At 47.7% G+C, this 21,845-nt stretch overlaps 1 protein-coding gene across 4 annotated transcripts in view; it reads left to right on the top strand.

The window, feature by feature from the left end:
• Positions 1–19,900, top strand: part of CHKA (choline kinase alpha) — a 68,831-nt gene extending 48,931 nt beyond the window's left edge. For all 4 annotated transcript variants that reach the window (XM_054437744.2, XM_054437746.2, XM_063670821.1 and 1 more), the window contains 8 exons: positions 1,900–2,033; positions 2,465–2,569; positions 3,819–3,877; positions 6,214–6,301; positions 6,834–6,942; positions 8,102–8,208; positions 10,711–10,792; positions 18,695–19,900. In XM_054437744.2, the coding sequence (XP_054293719.1) occupies positions 1,900–2,033; positions 2,465–2,569; positions 3,819–3,877; positions 6,214–6,301; positions 6,834–6,942; positions 8,102–8,208; positions 10,711–10,792; positions 18,695–18,754 (744 nt within the window). In that variant the 3' untranslated portion in view covers positions 18,755–19,900. The remainder of the gene's footprint in view (positions 1–1,899; positions 2,034–2,464; positions 2,570–3,818; positions 3,878–6,213; positions 6,302–6,833; positions 6,943–8,101; positions 8,209–10,710; positions 10,793–18,694) is intronic.
• The last annotated feature ends 1,945 nt before the right edge of the window (positions 19,901–21,845 follow it).

Genomic DNA, 21,845 nt, shown 5'->3' on the forward strand with positions numbered 1-21,845 from the left:
CCTCAGCCTCCTAAGTCACCAGGATTACAGGTGTGAACCACTGCACCCAGCCATAGTGAAGATTTTTTAAAAATTCTATTATATACTAGGTTTGAACCATATGACGCCGCCGGTGTTTGACTGTTTTTGACCAACAAGAATGGCAGTTTCATTTGATTCAACCTAATATCATATGTTATTTCTAGGTTTGCTCTTGTTTTTTTTTTTTTTTAAGATAGGGTCTCACCCTTTGCCCAGTATAGTGAAGTATAAGTGGCCTGATCTCAGCTCACTGCAGCCTCAACCTCCCAGGCTCAAGTGATCCTCTCACCTCAGCCTCCCGAGTAGCTGGGACTACAGGCACGTGCCACCATGTTTGACTAATTTTGTTTATTTTTTTGTAGAGACGGGGTCTCCGTGTGTTGCCCAGGCTGGTCTCAAACTCCTGGGCTCAAGCAATCCTCCCGCCTTGGCCTCCCAAAGTGCTGGGATTACAGGCATGAGCCACCATGCCTGGCTTAGGTTTACTCTTCACTGCTTGGGATCAGGTGATTTAGTTTCATGATTCCTGTAGCCATCTTTCAAAGGGCATGTGAGAATAGCGGGGCCTCTAGGGATGGTAGGTAGTCTGTTTCTCTTTCTCTGTACTGGGGAAGGAATTTGGAATACTGAGATTTGTTCATATCTGAGCATGTTAGCTTCGGATTTTCCTTGTTGCCAAATTAATGGCAGTTTTGAAAGCTGAGTGAGCTACCTTAATAAGTCCTGTGTGTCCTGCTGCTGGAAGTGGAGTCCCTGTTCTTATTGCAGCATGGTAATTTGTTGACAGTGCTGTGGTGACAGTGCTTTCTGGAGGGAGTTGAATAGAAGGTTGAGTCCAATGCTTACAGTGAGCTCTTAGCTCTCAGTAGCAGACATCTGCCACTTGCTGAGCTCCACCCTGGGCTAGGTGCTGTCCCAGAGACCTCACCTGCATTCTCTCCTCCAGCTCTCCTGGCAACTCTGTGAGGGACTTCGTGTCCTGATTCCCATTTGATAGAAATGGGAACACACAGATGTATGAGGTAACTTGGATGGCCATGTAGCTTTCAAATGAGAATTAAAGCCACAATTTCAACTGAGGTTTCCCTAAGTTGGGAGCATTCGCTCTTACCCCTGTGCTGTACTTCTTTGCATTTTCACAGAAACCTCTCTTTAGATTTCTGCAGGGTGGCAGGTCGCATGAGGAAGCTCTAGAGGTCCCAGTTGATTGTGCGCTCCCATGGGCCTCCTGTAAAAGTGCAGCCAAACAAGCATGGCCTCGGGTTGATTTAGGGGAAGTGCAGGATGCAGAGGCCGGGAGGAAGTCCCCTAGACACTGTTTCTTTGCCCAGCTTTGCCCTGGACACCTGCTCTGTGCCAGGTCAGGTGCTGACACCACCACTGGGAGCAGCTGGAGACGGCCCCCCTGTCTCTGTGACGCATCTCCTGGTTAGGACCTGTTCTGGACCCCACATCTCACCTGCAACACATCAGAGTAGAATGTCCCAGCTGATGGAGGAGCTGGAAGCGGGGCCATGTGATAAACTGCTGAAGACATGAACTTCAGCATTGGGTAGTGAATAGACATTCAGTGTGGTTTTAGAGGCCAGAATAATAGATGATAGCATAGTAGTTCAATAAAATTTAAGGAGGGAGTTTTCATAGTTAAAAGGAGTTCAGAATGAAATAGATCTTTGGAGGTGGCCGGCTCCTCACTGTAGAAGTGCCATAGCAATTGCTGGGTCACTGTCTGTAGGGACACAGTGTCCATTCTTAAGGGAATTTGGGGCATTGGGTGAGACTTAAATGCACTACAAAAACACTTCTCATTCCTAAGACTGTGATCTCTTTTTAGTTTACTTGATAAATGTCAGTTTTTAACTCCCTTTTCTATTTCAGAGCCGGCGATTAGATACAGAAGAATTAAGTTTGCCAGATATTTCTGCAGAAATCGCTGAGAAAATGGCTACGTTTCATGGTATGAAAATGCCATTCAATAAGGAACCAAAATGGCTTTTTGGCACAATGGAAAAGTAAGTGGTCAAATCACTTGTTCCTAACATAGTTTTACAGTGGTGGCTCCCAGAAGTGCCAGAAGTGAGCATTTGTTTGCCACAGTAGTCAGAGGTCTTCCTAGTTCACTGAAGTGCAGGGTGTCAGCTGCTGATACTTGTCTCATAAGTAAGTCTTTCTTGCGTGTAAAAGTCAATTCCTAAACCAAGAAAGAAGGCTTATGCAAAAATGCTATTGAACGGGTGAAGGGACAGAAGAAAGTCACCTTCCTAGAATGCCACGAACCCCCAAGGCCACTCCTCTTCCCCTCAGTCATGGCAGTCAGAGGGGTCCCACTGGCACTGTGACTGCGCTGGGATTGAATGTTTAACCAAAGCCCCAAGAACAGCAAGCCTTGATGAGTTGATTGTTGATTCTTTGTTCTGTTCTTTTTTTAAAATTTTTTTAATAGGTATCTAAAGGAAGTGCTGAGAATTAAATTTACTGAGGAATCCAGAATTAAAAAGCTCCACAAATTGCTCAGTTACAATCTGCCCTTGGAACTGGAAAACCTGAGGTGAGTTTTCCTTCTATTTCCTGACTTTAAATATTCTTAGTCACTAAAACTGTTGTCAGTAAACATTGATTGAGCTTGCCTTATGTCCGGCATTTTACATTGGTTTTACAGGGTGAATTTAAACCGTTAAGTTTTGTCATCTGGAATTATGGTTCTCTAGAGGACTAGAGATTATGGACTCTATGGACTAGAGGCCCACACGTGCCCTCTAGTCAGTTTGTGAAGGTTCCATAGAGAAGGAAAATGTCGAAGGAGTGGCTTGGTGGCCAGGGCAGTAGAGTGTCTAGCGGGGTGGATTTTCTCTGGTGGGGAGAAGGGAGTAAGGGCAGGCTGGGGAGTGTGAGGAAGATCCTTCTTCCTTACAGTTCAATCTTGGCTTTTGCGAGAAACAGAATCTTCATACTGATCTCTGAAGCAAGGCTGTCATCGTCCTCAGAGTGATGCTGGGCGCCGGCCACTCACATCTGTACACTAACAAGTATTACACCATTTTTTTTTTTTTTTTTATAAGACGGAGTCTCGCTTTGTTGCCAGGCTAGAGTGCAGTGGCGCGATCTTGACTCACTGCAACCTCCCCCTCCTGGGTTCAAGTGATTCTCCTGCCTCAGCCTCCCGAGTAGCTGTAACTACAGGCATGCGCCCCCACACCCAGCTAATTTTTGTATTTTTGTAGAGACGGGGTTACACCATGTTGGCCAGAGTGGTCTTGATCTCTTGACCTCGTGATCTGCCCACCTTGGCCTCCCAAAGTGCTGAGATTACAGGCGTGAGCCACCACACCCAGCCACAAGTATTTACACCTTTAATTACTCAGGTATGTGCCTCCTCTGCTAGGCTTGATGATCGCTGCTGAGAGAAAACAAACAAATAAAATAATGTCAAATTGTGATAAGTGCTGTGACAGAAACACATCAAAGTGGGCCCTTAGTCTGCATAGGAGGACCTGCTTGGGTCACTGGTAAGAGAAGGGCTGTCTAAGGGGGTGCTATACAAGCCGAGACCAGCAGAGAAAGGGGCTCCAGGAGGGAGCGGCACATGCAGAGGTCCTCCGGGGGAAGAGCTGAGTGCAGAGGGCCTGTGGAGTTGTTGCCACATAATGACACAGTTGTCAGAATTCACATCACAGATACTACTCTGAAACTGTGTGTTGCTTTGGAGCACGAATTTGGTGCTGGCCATGTGGAGAAAGCAAGATTGTGTGCAGCTGACTGAGAAGCTTGATGGGTAACAGTGAAACCTTTCTTTTCAGATCATTGCTTGAATCTACTCCATCTCCAGTTGTATTTTGTCATAATGACTGTCAAGAAGGTAAGAATTGCTGTGTTCTGTTACAGATGAGGTTTGTGTGTATACTTAGAAAATTACTGGCAGTGTGTCTGAAAAATGCAACGTAGCATCAAGAGTATTAGGTACATTAAATTATGATACAGCCAGACAATGAGGTTTTGTATTTTTTTTTAGAGTATGAGGCCAGGCACAGGGTCTCATGCCTGTAATCCCAGCACTTTGGGAGGCCAAGGTGGGAGGATTGCTTGAGTCCAGGAGTTCTAGATCAGCCTGGGCAACATAGCAAGACCCCATCTCTACAAAAAATAAAAACATTAGCCAGGCATAGTGGTGTGCACCTGTAGTCCCAGCTACTTGGTAAGCTGAGGCAGGAGGTTGGCTTGAGCCTAGGAGTTCAAGGCTATAGTATGCTATGATCACACCACTGCACTGTAGCCTGGATGACAGAGCAAGATCCTGTTAAAAAAAAAAAAAAATTACGTGGAAGAAATCCGAAAGAATATTCACTAAACTTGGGAATTGGGATAAAGAACTTAAACTTTCTAAGTCACATATTACTTTTTCAGTGTTTAACTCCTTACAGTAAACATGAATGATTTTTTTTTAACCTGAAAAACAATAAAAGAACAAGATCCACTGCCTACCCCATTCAGTCCCGGGCCTTTCCCCCTTCTGCACCACACAGCGTGTGCTTATCGCAACACGTGTAATCTAACACCTTCTCTCCTAGTATCAGTGCACTGTGCTATTAACTATTTCAGGCTTCTGTGCTTTGAAAACATGACAGTGATATGTTCCGTACTGTAACAAAACTTCATCCCACGCAATTGCACATTGAACAGTCTCATCAGAGGCCCCCCACTATGCAGCTCCCACTGGTGCTGCTGACATGGCCTCCCCTAGTCACAGTAGTTCAGGTCCCACCTTGAACCCTTGTTTGCCAGGCTCAGCAGTTTGCTTTTAATCCTGAGAACAGTTTCTCATGAAGACCCGTCATCCATAAGCCATTCATTTGAGCCAAATTACCTTTTACTAATTAGCTGCTCATCGCTGGCTAACTCAAGTCAAGGAGGGTGTAGACATTACAGCTACAGCTTTGTGTATTACCCTTGCCCTTCTGGTGGTGAGGGGGTGACAAATGGCACAGATATCACTAGAGAGAGGGGACTGGAGGAGATCAGCTGTGTTGATGATGGCAAAGTGTAGGAGGGATCGAAGAGGTAACAGTTGTACATTAATTTTGTTCTGCTACTTTGGGTGTCTGCCTCCAATTTGCCTTTTTTTTGAGACTGTTACTGTGTCACCCAGGCTGGTGTGCAGTAGCGCAATCTAGGCTCCACGTAACCTTAGCCTCTTGGGCTTAAGTGATCCTCCTGCCTTAGCCTCCCAAGTAGTTGGGATAACAGGCGCACACCACTACACCTGGCTAATTATTTGTGGAGATGGAGTTTCTCTGTGTTGCCCAGGCTGGTCTTAAACTCCTGGACTCAAGTGATCCTCTCACCTCCGCCTCCCAAAGTGCTGTGATTACAAGTGTGAGCCAATACATGTTTTCTGGTCTCCAGTTTACGTTGTAATTGCTACTCTAAATGGAAAAAGTATGCTGAAGAGCCTAGACACTACACCTCCACTAGAAATCCTAAGGAGAGAGAGCAGCTGAAAACCTAGCAAAGGTTGGCTCACTGGTGCCAGCCGCAGGATGTCGGAGATGCTGAACATCATGTCGAGTGTGGGGATCTCAGGAACGCAGGCCTGCAGAGCCAGGCTGATGGCTGACCAACTCCTGACCCAGAATCCAATACTAAAGCAAATAGTCTTGTAGGAATGCTGCCTGTGGTCTCCTTGGGAAGAAAAAGCAGGCACGAACAAAGCAGGGGATCCACTGTGGCAGCTGAGCTCTCCCTTGCCTTTCTTACTGGGAGGGCACTCCCACAGCTTCCCAGCTGGAGTGCTACAGCCAGCCAGCCTGCAGACAGCAAACCAAGTCCCAGGGCCGCTGAGGGTGGTGTTTGGCTAGCACGAGCTCCTGCATGCCACCATGCAGAACATTTGGGAAGTACTGTCCTGACAGCAGAGCAAGAGGCCAGGCTTTGTTCCATAGTGAGCCTGGGGGTCTGGCGAGGACTAGGGCTGTGAGCAGGGGTTCTCATGGCCAGGTGGGTCAGGAGCCACCCTGCATAGGGGTATGCCTCCCGTGAGCACTTCATGCTCTGTCTAGCACCTGGTGATGTCCACAGACCAAAGCCATATTCAGTTAGGATTCCCTAAGGGATCAAATCCATTCTCTCGGCTCTGCTGTTCAAGGACTTGAGCCTTCTATTGTAAAACATAAACCATGTTATCCAAACCTTTTGCAGGTAATATCTTGTTGCTGGAAGGCCGAGAGAATTCTGAAAAACAGAAACTGATGCTCATTGATTTCGAATACAGCAGTTACAATTACAGGTACTATGTTACAGTCCAGTGTTTCCATCTCAATATTGTTTTATCATTATGATATGCTTAATTAACAGTTATTAGAGAAAATAAGTCAAAACGCCACTCTGAGTTGCAAGCTGCTTCACCTGGAATCAGTGGCTTCTCGTCCACTGGCCCGTGGTGGTTGTGGTGAAGCAGCACGGCCTTCTTTGTTCGTAGCAGATGGCACTAGTTGGGGACAGCCATGCCATTCAGTCCAGACTTTGGCATTTTCTTTTGGCTTCAGAGATCATTTTCTTCTCATAAATCCTGGTCTAGGAGACACAATGTTCTGGAGTCATGGTTCAGGTGCACCTGTATAGCTTTAGTCAGCTGTGATGCTGACAACCACCTGTTGTCTCTCTCTGTCATTAAAGCAGTTATAGTCCTGCTCCCTCAGCAAGTCCAGATGGCAACAGGAGTGGCGTGCTCGGAACTCAGCCTTTTTTCTTCTGCAGTCAGGGAGCCTCCAGGCATACGGTTTGCCTCATTCTGTGCACTGTCTTATGTCTTATTTCAGGGGATTCGACATTGGAAATCACTTCTGTGAGTGGATGTATGATTATAGCTATGAAAAATACCCTTTTTTCAGAGCAAACATCCGGAAGTATCCCACCAACAAACAACAGGTAGGAGATGAGTTTTTGTATACTTGATAGGAAAATTACATGTCAATTTCATGCAGTTAGAATTACATCTTCTTTTTTAGTTTTTGAGGCAGGGTCTCACTCTGTTTCCCAGGCTGGAGTGCAGTAGTGCGATCATGGCTCAGTGTACCCTTGACCTTCTGTGCTCACGTGATCCTCTCGCCTCAGCCTCCCAAGTAGCTGGGACCACAGACGCATGCCACCACGCCCAGCTAATTGTTTGTATTTTTTGTAGAGATGGGATTTCACCAAGTTGCCCAGGCTGGTCTCAAAACTCCTGGGCTCAAGTGATCCTCCTGCCCCAGCCTCCCAAACTGCTGGGATTACAGTTGTGAGCCACCACGCCTGGCCTACATCTTCATTTTTAAAGATAACCTTTTAAAATTTGGTTTATGTTAAAAAATGTTATTTTGTTTATGTTAAATGTAGACACAAACTTGACCTTTTAGTCCAGCTTATTAAAAATCTCTGTGCTAGAGATACTTGTATTCAGAGAAGAGCTTTGTCATCCTTTGTAGTTCCTTCTAGTGTTTTCCGAAAAGCCCAGCCTTGATTCTGCTTTCTGGCCATCTTTTTGGTGATCACTGACTGACCTTTTTCTATTCATTTCACACTATGGAGAGAGAAGTAATCTTTCGGGCACCAGAGTTTAGCAGTGGGAGGAAATATCTTTGGTGTTAACAGTTCCCTTTCCTGTCCTGAATGATGGGAGAAGGCTGGTGATTGTGTGGAGAATCAGTTCTCATGGGAATTTCCTCCTGGGATCTTTCTCTCCCATTCCTCAGCCCAGCACTGAAGCCTTGGTAGCAGTGCTAAAGGTGAGTAGGACTGGGAGGGTGCACCAAGCCTGCCTCCAAAATAATGGTCTCCAGTTTACGTTTTTAAGTGCTACTCTAAATGAAAAAAGTACTCTGAAGAGCCTAGACACTGTATCTCCACTAGAAATCCTGGGGAGAGAGAGCAGCTGAAAACCTAACAAAGGTTGGCTCACTGGTGCCAGCCCCAGGATGTCGGAGATGCTGAACATCATGTCGAGTGTGTGTCTCCCAGTGTGTCACAGTAGATGCATATGCTTAGTGACAGCTATTGACATTGTCTATTTTAACCATCATTGATCCTAACACAATTACTTTTTTTTAAGCTCCATTTTATTTCCAGTTACTTGCCTGCATTCCAAAATGACTTTGAAAACCTCAGTACTGAAGAAAAATCCATTATAGAAGAAGAAATGTTGCTTGAAGTCAATAGGTAACGTTTTTCCTTTTTTGATTTGTAAAGATAGCTTTCCTCTTTATAGACTATATTTGGTATGCTGACTTGCAATTATGAGTATTTTAGAGCTTCTTCTTTTTTTTTTTTTTTTTTTTTTTTTTTTTTGAGACAGAGTCTTGCTCTGTCACCCAGGCTGGAGTGCAGTGGCGCAATCTCGGCTCACTGCAACCTCCGCCTTCCGGGTTTAAGCGATTCTCCTGTCTCAGCTTCCCAAGTAGCTGGGATTACAGGTGCCTGCCACCATGTCCAGCTAATTTTTGTATTTTTTAGTAGAGATGGGTTTTTGCCATGTTGGCCAGGCTGGTCTTGAACTCCTGACCTCCGGTGATCCACCCACCTCGGCCTTCCCATGCTGGGATTTACAGATGTGAGCCACCACGCCTGGCCTAGGAGCTTCTTTTTAATCGTACATCTTTAGGACTTGCACTTTGTCAAAAATAGAATCTGCTCCTTCTCCATTGTGGCTGAGACTATGCAGAGCTTTCAGATCTGAGCATACAGCAGGCAAAGTATATTAGTGTGTTCTCACATGGCTACAAAGATATTACCTGAGACTGGGTAATTTATAAAGAAAGGAGGTTTAATTGACTCACGGTTCTGCATGGCCAGGGAGGCCTCAGGAAACTTAACAATCATAGCAGAAGGCAAAGGGGAAGCAAGGCACGTCTTACATGGTGCCAGGAGAGAGAGGGGCAGAGAGACGGAGAAGAAGGTAGGACTACCAGACACTTTTAAAACCATCAGATCTTGTGAGAACTCCCTCACTATTGTGAGGACAGCATGGGGGAAACCACCCCCATGATCTAATCACCTCCTTCCAGGTCCCTCCCTCCACACATGGGGATTACAATTAAAGATGAGATTTGGGTAGGGAGACAGAGCCAAACCATATCACAAGAAGAGGTCCCATGTCCAAGAAGGGTCAGGACACTTTGTGGCATTCTGAACTGTCATCCAGACACAACAACCCAGTCATACAGGGCTGCTGCCACCCAGAGCCTATAGAATTTTTTTTTTTTTGAGATGGAGTCTTGATCTGTCACCCAGGCTGGAGTGCAGCTATGTGATCATGGCTCACTGCAGCCTCTAACTCTTAGCAAGCCTGTTGCCTCAGCCTCCCAAGTAACTGGGACTACAGGCACGTACTACCATGCCTGGCTAATTTTTGTATTTTTTTGTAGACACGGGGTCTTGCTCTGTTGCCCAGGCTGGTCATGAACTCCTGGGCTCAAGTGGTTCTCCTGCCTCAGCCTCCCAAAGTGCTAGGATTACAGATGTGGGCTACTGCACCTGGCCCTGCAAACTTGTCACTGATGCTTGTGGAGTGGCGGGCACCATATGCTGTGTTTTAACTCAAGTTTCTCCTAGAAAATGATTAAACTTATGTTTATCAGTTTTAAGTCTTGCTTTTAACTGTTTTCTCAACAGTTTTCAAAGCAGGGCCCTGAAACTTCCAGATTCTGCAAAGGTCTAGACCACTATTTGTCCATCTCTTTAGTCAAGAGGCCTGTGGGTTGTTCCTATTATTTGGGGTCTCCTGTAACATTTTTCGGTAAAATGGCTGTTTAAGTCACTGTGGCCCACCTCATCTTTCCACTGCACTTAGCACAGTCATCTCCTCGTGGCCTCTGGAGTGCTCACCCCCGACACTAGGTGTGATGTCGCATCTGCCTACCTGCTGGGCTCCACCGCATCGTACATCATCTCTTTTTGTTTCTTGAACTGGTGGAAACAGAAAAAACAGATGGAGGAGACCCCAGACAGAAAGGGTAGCACACGGGACTCTTGTGGGCCGGGACCACAGGATGAACAGAGAGTAGGATTGGAGGGTACTAGAGCAGGCACTCCTAAATTTGAGCTTTATCTTCATGTGGATGAACCCTCAGGGTATTGTTTGAGGAGGAACTTGGATTCACAGTGACATGGGGGCTTGGTACAGCCTAGAGATGGTGACGTGGCTCACACACTCTCATCTGCTCTTTTCACTTCTGTGTGACAGGAGGGGATGGGACAAGGATGGGATTTGAGAAGTCTCTTGCTCAAGGAGTGAGAGCTTCATCCTGCCTCCAGCAAAGGGCTGCCTCTTGGTTGCTGATGCTGTGCACCCTCCCTTGTAGCAAGCTTGCTTTCTTTTCTGCCAGCATGGCCACCCAGGCCTTCACCTGCACCCTGTGAATGTGAATATATTCACCTTGTGAATATATTATGGCCAAGTGGCATTTACGTGTGCCATGGCCAGGCCAGCTGTGTGTGTTCACATTCACCAGTGCACCTGTCACTAGCAGATGAGGGAAGGGTGTGGGAGTGGTTTTCTCATTGTTCTTAGTTAGTCCCATGGAATATAGACCCATGATTTGCCAACACTAACTAGGTTTGCATCCACACAAGTTAAAATGTCCATCTGGCATGAAATCATTTCATCGGTCGTGTAACTGATACTGTATGTCTCATATGTGTTTCTTGCTTTTGTCATTCCAGGTTTGCCCTTGCATCTCATTTCCTCTGGGGACTTTGGTCCATTGTACAAGCCAAGATTTCATCTATTGAATTTGGGTACATGGTATGTTTTAGCACCGTTTTTTTTTTTTTTTTTCTTCCTACTCCCAGGTAAAAATGCTATAGTATTTGTGAATCTTGGCAGCAAATGACCGTTCCTTACAGAGGGTTCTCTGTCTCCCCAAGTACCCGAATGTGGTGACCTGGTGGCATCAGGACAGTGTGGCTCAGCCCAGGAAGCTGGGGGAGAAGCCGCTGTCACTGATGCTGTGGTTGCCTTTGGAGGTTGCCCTCACTTCCAGGCCAGCTGACCTTGCCTCCCCTGCTTCAGAGAAGTGCCTGCAATCCTGATGGGGAATGTAGGCATCTGCATCCTGGAAGTCCAGCCCTGACCTCAGTCCCTTCTGACACAGGGGACAGTAAGTGAAGAAGAGTGGGTGGCTCCTGCCTGTGCTGTGGAAGGTTTTATTTATTGGTTACCACTTCATTCTCCAGCCTGTAGTGCACGACTTTGGGTTGGAAGCTGGTAATTATTGAATTAGACCTCCTGTTTTTCATAGGCATATTTGTAACCAAGCTAGGCTGTCATTTAATTTTAACCTTAAGAATTGTCAGCCGGGTGCGATGGCTCACGCCTGTAATCCCAGCACTTTGGGAGGCTGAGGTGGGCAGATCACCTGAGGTCAGGAGTTCGAGACCATCCTGGCCAACGTGGAGAAACCCCATCTCTACTAAAAATAGCCTGCATGGTGGCGGGCGCCTGTAATCCCAGCTACTCAAGAGGCTGAGGCAGGAGAATCGCTTGAACCCAGGAGGTGGAGGTTGCAGTGAGCTGAAGTCATGCCACTGCACTGTAGCCTGGGTGACAGAACAAGATTCTGTCTCAAAAAAAAAAAAAAAAACTGTCACTGACATAGAAATAGAAAGTATTTTTAACCTTCAGACAAACCTTTCTGTTGTTCCATAGTGAATGAATGTTAGTGAGTTGTCTTGGGGTGGGGGATAACACAAATGTCTACAGTCTAGTGAGCTGCTTTCCTTTGGGACAGAGATGGGACTAGTTCATTTTGACCTCCTCAGTCTTATACTACAATGATTTCTACTTCTAGGCAGAAGGTTTGGTAATGCAAAGATGATATTAGGTAAAAGAAGGGGACATTGGATTTTTAAAGCAGATTTGAGTCATGGTCAAATGATACTGTAAGACAAAGCACACTTCATAACAAGGAATATTACTAGAGATAAAGAAGGACATTTTGTGATAATAAAGGCATCAGTACATCCAGAGGACATTAAAAACCCTTGTCTTGCTTCAAAAGACATGATATTAAAACTGACAAAAGTGAAAGAAGAGAATGGCAGATTCATGATTAAAGTTGGAGATCTTGGCCGGTTGCAGTGGCTCACGCCTGTAATCCCAGCACTTTGGGAGGCCGAGGTGGTTGGATCACTTGAGGTCAAGAGTTCGAGACCAGCCTGACCAATGTGGTGAAACCCTATCTCTACTAAAAATACAAAAATTAGCCGGGCATGGTGGCACATGCCTGTAATCCCAGGTACTTAGGGAGGCTGAGGCAGGAGAATCGCTTGAACCTGGGAGGCAGAGTTTGCAGTGAGCCGAGGTGGCGCCATTGCACTCCAGCCTGGGCAGTAAGAGCGAAACTGGCCGGGCGCGGTGGCCCATGCCTGTAATCCCAGCACTTTGGGAGGCCGAGGCGGGCGGATCACGAGGTCAGGAGATCGAGACCATCCTGGCAAACACGGTGAAACCCCGTCTCTACTAAAAATACAAAAAAAAAAATTTAGCTGGGCCTGGTGGTGGGTGCCTGTAGTCCCAGCTAACTCGGGAGGCTGAGGCAGGAGAATGGCGTGAACCCAGGAGGCGGAGCTTGCAGTGAGCCAAGATCGCGCCACTGCAACTCCAGCCTGGGTGACAGAGCGAGACTCCGGGTCTCAAAAAAAAAAAAAAAAAGAGTGAAACTCTATCTCAAAAACAAAAACAAAACAAAACAAAAAACGTAGGAGATCTCACCACTCCTCTTCTGTGATTAGAACAAGGAAGAACACACGCAGGAGGAGGGAGAGGGCCTTACAACTCTCCCTGCCAGCCTGGCTTCATGCACGTTCATTAAACCCCCCAGCAACTGCAGGGTGCACATTCTTTTCAAATGAATATGGAATATTCCTCTAGATAGACCATATGCTGGGCCATCAGACAGGTCTTGATAAATTAAAAGGGATTGAAATAATACCGGATATGTTCTCAGTGAAATTTAAGTGGAAATCAACAACAAAAGATATCTAGAAAATTCTCAATTATTTGGAAATTAAACAGTACACTTCTAAATAAACACTGGGTCAAAGAAATTAAAAAGAAAATGAGAAAATATTTTAAACTGAATTATAATGAAAACATAGCATGTCAGTATTTGTGGGATATACATAAAGCAGTATATAGAAACTTACGGCTTTGTAGCTTAAATGTTTATATTCCATAAGAAGAAACATTACACAAAATCCCTATCAAAACATTGGCAAAAATTAAATCCACTAACATATGTAAAAGGATAATACATTATGGCCAAGTGGCATTTATCCCTGGAATGCAAGGCTGGTTTATATTTGAAAAAATCAGTTCATATAATTCTTCATATTAACAGAATGATGGTGAAAAACCGTTTGATTATCTCAGGGACCACAGGAAAAAGCATTTGACAAGATCCAATGTGATAAAAAAAAAAATCTCAGCAAACTAGGACTAGAGGGGATCTTCCTCAGCCAGATAAAGGCATGTATGAAAAACCCTCAGCCAGCCAGGCACGGTGGCTCATGCCTGTAATCCTAGCACTTTGGGAGGCCAGGGCAGGTGGATCACCTGAGGTCGGGAGTTCGAGACCAGCCTGACCAACATGGAGAAACCCCATCTCTACTAAAAATACAAAATTAGCCAGGGGTGGTGGCACATGCCTGTAATCCCAGCTACTCAGGAAAGTGAGGCAGGAGAATCGCTTGAACCCAGGAGGTGGAGGTTGCAGTGAGCCGAGATCACGCCACTGCACTCCAGCCTGGGCAACAAGAGCGAAACTCTGTCTCAATAAAAAAAGAAAAAAACCCACAGGCAACATTATCACTAGTGGTAACAGGGAAAATGTCCCCTTTGACCCCCACCCCAAGTACAGAACACGCAAGGACACCTGTTCTCACTGCATGTCTTCTGTGTTGTACTGAAGCTCCTAGCTGGTGCAGTGAGGCAAGAGAAAGAAAGGAAATGTAGGTGCACTGGGAAGGAAGAAGAAACTGCCTTTATTCTTTAGGTGACATGATTGTATGCATTTAAAATAATAAAGGAATCAACAGAAAAGTTACTTAACCTAATGAATGAGTTTATCAAAGTCACAAGATACAAGGTCAGTATACAAAAATCAGTTGCATTTCTACATGGTAGAAATAATTGTACATGGAAAAATGTTAAATAGTGTAAGATATGTACATTGGAAACTACGAAAGAGTAATAAAAAATAAAGAAGTGAAATAAATGGAGAAGATACCACCTTGATGGATGGAAGCCTTAAGGTAAAGATGCTCATTCTCCCCACACTGACCTGTACATTCCCCACAGGCCTAATCAAAACCCCCACAGGCTTCTGTGTAGAAATTGACATGCTGATCCTAAAATTTATATGAAAATGCAGAGAGTCTGGAATAACCAAAATAATTTTGTAAAAGAACAAAGAAGACTTCTACTACCTGGTTATAAGACTTCTCTGAAGCACAGAAGTCAAGGCTGTGTGGTGCTGGCATAAGATAATGTAAATCATCCAGGTGTGGTGGCTCAAGCCAGTCATCCAGCACTTTGGGAAGCTGAGGCAGGAGAATCACTAGAGCCCAGGAGTTGGAAACCAGCCTGGGCAGCATAGCAAGACTCATCTCTACAAAAAATACAAAACAATTAGCTGGGTGTCTGTAGCACATGCCTGTAGTCCCAGCTGCTCGGGAGGCTGAGCTGGGAAGATCACTTTAGCCTGGGAAGTCAGGGGAGCTGTGATCACGCCACTGCACTCCAGCCTGGGCAACAGAGCAAGACCCCATCTCAAAAACAAAACAAAACAAAAAACAAATCAGATGGAACAGAATACAGTGCCCAGAAATAGATCCATGTGTATATAATCACCTGGTACTCAACAGAAAGGCCAAGGTAATTTAAGAGGGAAAGGATTATATTTTCAAAAAATGATGCAAGAACATTTGAAGAGTCATGTGGAGAAAAAACTGAACCTGATTCTGTGCCATAAACAACAGTCAACTTGAAACAGATAATAGACCTAAATGTGAAAGCTAAAACTATTAAGTTTCTATGAGAAAACACAAGAGAAAAGTTTAGTGACCTAGGCCGGTCGCAGTGGCTCACACCTATAATCCCAGCACTTTGGGAGGCTGAGGCGGGCGGATCACGAGGTCAGGAGATTGAGACCATCCTGGCTAACACGGTGAAACCTTGTCTCTACTAAAAATACGAAAAATTAGCCGGGCCTGGTGGCAGGTGCCTGTAGTCCCAGCTACTCAAGAGGCTGAGGCAGGAGAATGGTGTGAACTCGGGAGGTGGAGCTTGCAGTGAGCAGAGATCATGCCACTGCACTCCGGCTTGGGCGACAGAATGAGACTGTCTCAAAAAAGAAAAAAAGAAAAGCTTACTGACCTAAGCACAGATTTCTTGGGTTACATAAAGCACTAGCCATAAAAGAGGAAAAAATAGAGTAAGTTGCTGTGAGCAGGAAACACATAAAAACCAAAGTGCTTTTTCCTATTCCTTTCATCAGCAACAATCATCACCACAGAAGACTAAAGTGACCACATCGGGGGCGGTTCTCCCCGCCAACAAACAAGTAATCAGTTCTGGAGTGGACACCAGATGGGTGTCCTCCAATTCCATTACAACACTGTCTACCTGGGGACAGAGCCAGACCCCACAGGTTGAGGGTTGAGACTTTAAGACTGCCCCCTACTTCCAACACCAGTTGCAAGTCCAGGCCTCTGGAATTTCTGACCAACCAGCCATATATTGGGGTTCCTACGTTCCCCTCGGGTTCAATTAATTTGCTAGAGCGGCTCACAGAACTCAGGGAAACACGTAAGTTTACCAGTGTATTTTTTTTTTAAGACAGGGTCTCACTGTGTTGGCCAGGCTGGTCTCTAACTTCTGGGCTCAAGCGATCCTCTTGTCTCAACCTTCCAAGTAGCTGGGGCTACAGACATTCCGCCACCATGCCTAGCTAACAAAGGGTATTTTAAGGGTGAAGAGATAAATAAGTGGGGTGAGGTCTGAAAGGATTCCGAGCACAGGAGCTTCTGTCCCTGTGGGTGAGTTGGGGAACTCATTCTTGTTCACCTTCCTGTCAGCCTCCACATTCAGTTCTCTAGAAACTCCCCAAACCCCGTCCTCTTGGGCATTTTATGGAGATGTCATTGGATAGGCATGATTGAAACGTGGACAACCATGTTGAAATGCGATTGGACAAAAAAGGTGTGATCTAAACCCAGCAAGGCCTGACCAGGTTCTTCGGGCTTCTCTGTACCGCATTCCTTATCCCAGGGTATGGGGCAGGACCCTCTCTGGAATAAGAGTCTTATGACCCACAGTCACATTAGAGTCTAGCTTTGGGCAGGTGAAAGGATGGCAGAAGGTCAGAGAGAGAGATTCTGTTTACTGTAGTAAGGGCTACGGGAGTTAGGAGCCAGGGACCGTGGACAAAAACACACATATATGTCATCACAGTTGGACTTCATCAAAATGAGTATCATGGAGAAAATGAAAAGGCAAGCCACAGACTGAGAGGAAATACTACAAATGTATATTTAATAAAGGACTCATATTTAGGATATATAAAGAACTCATAACTCAGCCAGAAACCAAACAGCCTGCTTCATTATTATTATTATTATTTTGAGATGGAGTTTCACTCTTGTTGCGCAGGCTGGAGTTCAATGGTGCGATCTCGGCTCACCACATCCTCTGCCTCCTGGGTTCAAACGATTCTCCTGCCTCAGCCTCCTGAGTAGCTGGGATTACAGGCGCCCACCACCACGCCTGGCTAATTTTTTTTTTTTTTAGTAGAGGCGGGGTTTCTTTGTGTTGGTCAGGCTGATCTTGAACTCCTGATCTCAGATGATCCGCCCGCCTCGGCCTCCCAAAGTGCTGGGATTACAGGCATGGGCCACCGCGCCCAGCCTCAGCCTGCTTTATAAATGGATGGAAGATTTGGACACTTAAGAGAAACACATGGCCAGTAAGAATCTTTTCATGTGTTTCATATAATTAGTCATTAAAGAAATGTGAATCAAAGCCTCGTTGCGATACCCTACACACGCACAGTGATGGCTAAAACTTGAAAGAACTGACAGTCCCAAATGTCGGCGAGCAGATGGAGCAATGGGAATGCGCCTGTGCTGCTGCTGGGAATGCAGTCGCGACAGCCAGTGTGAAGATGCGTTAGACCACCCAGCAGCCCTCCTGGGGAGTTTTTCCAGAACAAATGAAAACAGATTCCACACCAAGACTTGCACTCAGATGCTCATAGCAGCTTCATTTGTCTGTCTGTCTGTTTTTGAGACAGTCTCACTCTGTCGCCCAGGCAGGAGTACAGTGGCCCGATCTTGGCTCACTGCAACCTCTGCCTCCCGGGTTCAAGCAATTCTCCTGCCTCAGCCTCTTGAGTAGCTGGGATTACAGGCGCCTGCCACCGCACCCAGCTAATTTTTGTATTTTTAGTAGAGGGGGTTTCACCATGTTGACCAGTCTGGTCTTGAACTCCTGACCTCAAGTGATCCGCCTGCCTTGGCCTTCCAAAGTGTTGGGATTACAGGTGTGAGCCACTTCGCCTGGTCTGCAACTTCATTTGTAATTGTCCCAAACTGGAAGCAGCCTAAATGCCAGTCAGCAGGTGCGTGGAGACTACGGTGCCAGATCTGTGTACTGAGAACACTCGGCAGTGCAAAAGGAAGGTGGCACCAATGCATGACAGCACAGGCCACTCAGAGACATCACGCTGAGTGAGAAGCCACACACGAGGGTGCATATTGTATAGTGGCATTTATGTGCTACTCTAGGAAAGAAAAGTCCAGTCCATAGTGACAGAAATTGAGTCGGTGGCTGCCTGTGGCCAACTGCAAGAGGCCCGTGGGAGCTTGTAGGGATGCTGGAAACAGGTCTCCTCCTGACTGCGGTGGTGGTGAGCTGGATGGATGCATCTGTGAAGGCCCTCAACTGGACACTTAAAATGGGCTGATGCTTGTAGAGCAGAAATTACAGCTCAAAGTTAATTCTTCAAAAAAGTGTTACTGTCATCTTCCTGGCTTCTAGAATTGCAGACTTTTAGATGAGGAGTGGGCCTTTGAGACTGTGTTGTCCTCACTGATGTGCACATGAGGGAAGAGACCCAGAAAAATACAGTGGCAGAAACAACACCAAGCCGGGTTTTCTCCCTTGCCTCTCAGTGTCCTTCTTAAAAGTCATGCTGCGGGAGATCCCGGGAAGTAGGCGATGGGTATCCTCTTTTTTCTCCCCTTCTGTTCTAGACTTGCCTATGTCCCAGGGGTCTTTTGCTCTAAAAGGTGTGTTATGTCGGTCAGTCAGTGCCCACAGCACCCAAGGTTAGCAAGGTGATGAATGGTAGCAGTGCTAAGCATGTGGATGAGACGTCCATCCTGAGAGGCAGGGCTGGGCTGGCCCATGCCTATAAACCAGGCCTCCTGAGAATGAAGGTGTGTGGGGTGGGCTGGGAGCTTGAGGAGCCTGCACCTGCAGAGCAGCGAGGCCCCCGAGCAGCCCTGCTGCACAGGCCAGTCCTGTGCGTTTGGTCTCATGGGTCCGTGCCCTCAGCTCTTGCCTGGGACGGGGATTGGGGGACACATGGGCAGGGTTCAGGCCAGCAGGATTCCTTGCTGAGGCCTTCTCTTTGCTGTCTCCTAGGACTACGCCCAAGCAAGGTTTGATGCCTATTTCCACCAGAAGAGGAAGCTTGGGGTGTGACTGTGGGGAGGACTCCATCCACCTCATCACTGGACTGCATGGGGAGGCAGCAGAGCGGGGTCCCCTCTGTGCTTCGACTACTGCTCCTGTGGCAGGAGGCTTTGGGTGGCTCACTACTGAACACAGATGTGTATGATACTAAAGACTGTATTAAAATGGAGCGACGTTTATTTCATCTCTTGTTTACGATTTCACTAGGACTCAGAAACGAGATTGGGAAGCAGAAATATAGTGCAATAGTGCAACATCTCTGAATCCTTTTAATCTAGAGAAGGCGTTTCATATTTGGGGGCTAAGGTTTCCAGTCAGATAGGGCAAACAGCAAGAGTAAGCAGTGTTACTTGCAGGTACTTTGGTTAATGTTGATTTAAATGTTTTTTCATGAATGTGCTGGTGGACACTGTGGCCAGGCTTTTGTAGATGGCGATGTGTTATAGACGGTGCTCACTCCCAAGGGGCGGCAAGTGAGCAGAGATGCACCGCAAAGTCGCCAGTCACTGCTGCAAGGTGGCCTCTGCCTGGGGCCTCCGGAAGCTGCTCCTCTACCCTCTTGGTCCCATGGCTGAAGCTGGAGCAGCGGATTGCTTTGGAGCAGCCAAGGCCGCCTGCGTGTGGAGCAGATCTCTCCCCTCCTGCTGGGCGTGTGTGACACTGATGAGTTTCACTGTAATGCATGTGACTTCTCCTCTGCCCTTCCTCCTGATGGAGTGTGCAGACAGCCATGTGTGGCCACGGGGGCAGTGTGAGGACCTCCCTGTCTCCCGGCTCCCCTCCCAGGGGAGCCAGCTGCTTGACCTAGCTCTTTGGGCCTCTCCTGCCCTCTGCTCTGCCTGGAGTGTGGGATCCTGTGAGTGGGCTGGGCCGCCCCTGGACAGGGTTCTCCGAGGGCCCGGTTTCCCGGCCCTTACCTTTCCCAATGCCCCTGACATCATTCTTGTGGGAGACAGCAGCCTGTATGTGGTGCGGGGCGTGGATTGAGTTTAGCTGTGAAATCCATATATATGAAATGTCCCGCGGGATACAGTCTTAGCTGACTTTTTTGTACTCTGAACTCTTATTTGAATTGTTTTTTTGTGCATATATTTCTGCTACCACAGAGATTGTACTATACAAATAAAAAAATAAAAACCCAACCTCAAGCTGTCACCCTTGGATGTGTCCTGAATCTCAGGGAGGGCTCCTGGTACCTGAAGGAGCCCACGGAGGGCTCCATCTGCACCCACTCAGCCCCTCAGCTTAGCAGTGCCCCGCTGCTCTCAGCTGGCATCCCAGCAGCATGTGGCCCCATCAGCCCTCCTCCACCTCCTCTTCTTCCCCACCACACTCTGGTTTCCCTGCTTCTAGCCCAGAAGCGAAGAGCCCTGGAGGACGTTGGAGACTGGGAGCAGTGCTGGTGCCTGGGGACACTGAGCAGCTGGGCAGGGGCAGGAGGGATGCTTTCGCTGTTCACCCTTCTAGAGAGTTACAGTTTTAAGCAGGTGAAGCCAAACTGAATTAAACAGTAATGGTGTTGCACTCCTGCACAGGAGCTCCAGTGGCTTCTCACTCACCGTCTTCCTGTGCCCAGGCCACTGCTGGCCTCACTCAGCCCTCGCCTCTGCCTGGTCCTTCACACACGAGGTCGCTTGCAGTCTCCTCGCAGAGATACATTTGGAGCCGATCTTCCAATAACTGGGCTCCTTCACTTTGCCCCGCTGTCAGCTCAGTCAGTCTCGGGCCTTCCTATTCTACCCAGGACACTGCCATTCCCTAAACCACCCTGGGCCCAGCCCTGGCCCATCATTTCTCTCCATGTAGCTTAACTTTCCTGGAGCCCCTGGTGGTCTCTGCATCAGGCTATAAGCTCACATGGACAAGGATGGGCTCAGGCCTGTGCTGTTCACTGCCTGGTCCTCCACGCAGGTGACCCACCCCATCCCTATGTCTCCCAGTGACCTCCATGCCCCAGAGGTGCCCACCCCAGTGCCTTTTTATGTGCCATTCTCTTGGCAAACTGGACTTCTCTAGCCACCACTGCCAGGTACCCCCATGTCAAAGCCAGGGCGGGGCTGACTGGTCATCTCCCTGGGATCCCCCACCGCACCCCTCCTAAATCACACTGGGGCCACTCACCACGAGTGCTGCTCACCTATCCCCACCTCACTGCCCGCCCCAAGTCTCTGCCCAGCTCTCTCCCCAGGAGGGAGTAAGGCGTTGGGTTCTGGATTTGGTCCAGATCCACCTGCAGCTCTCCGGAGTCCTTCATTTAGCCTCCTCTGCTCCTACCCCAGCACTGTGAGCACTGTTTCTCTAAGGTGAGTCTGCTGGGCATGTGGAATTACCTTAGAGCCCCTGATACCACCCCTGGCATCTGCAGGTCCTGAGCAACGTAGTCCAGGAGCCAATGGACAGGCTCCTCCCAGCAGCTGGCCATAGCCACAGCTGTGGGAAGAACTACTTTGCAGCTTGTTGGCTTCTGGGAAGCACTTCCTCTGCCTCCCAGTGGGGGTGGGACCCAGGCCAGAGGAAACTGCAGAAAGCCACCCCCATTCCGCCAGCAACGCAGGAAGGACCACCTGGGTCAGGAAGACTGTAGCGTCAGGTGAGGGGAGGCTGGGCCTGGAGTCAGGCTCAGCCCGTTCTGAACCCCGGGGTCCTGGGTAATGTCTGCTGCTAGGGACAGCCTCTGCCCTTCCTGGCAGGTGTGTGGCCTTGGGCGTGTGACACCACGGCCCTGCATGGAGCACTGGCCGGGCTCAGGTGCCCCAGACTGCTCCGTACTTCCAGCCCCCTGAGGCCTGGCACCAGGGCATGGATATTGGCACCACTCCCAACAGAGAGTAACCCAGACACCCGCTCACAGCCAGTTGCACACCTCCGAGGATGGGGAGCTCACTCCCCTGACCCGGCCTGGGAAGACATTTGCTCCCTCCAAGTTAGAATGTGCTGGAAACATCTCTCCTTGGCCCTTTTCTGCCCCTTTTCACCCCAAGAGTCTGACATTATTGCAGATCTGCTGCAGGTCCGGGCCTCGACTTTTTGAGGTCCCAGATCCTACACCATGCCTTCTACCCTGCCACCTGCCTCAGCTAAAAAGGAGGGAAGAGAGACG

This window comes from Pongo pygmaeus, chromosome 9, assembly GCF_028885625.2.
Source record: "Pongo pygmaeus isolate AG05252 chromosome 9, NHGRI_mPonPyg2-v2.0_pri, whole genome shotgun sequence".
NCBI lineage: Eukaryota > Metazoa > Chordata > Mammalia > Primates > Hominidae > Pongo > Pongo pygmaeus.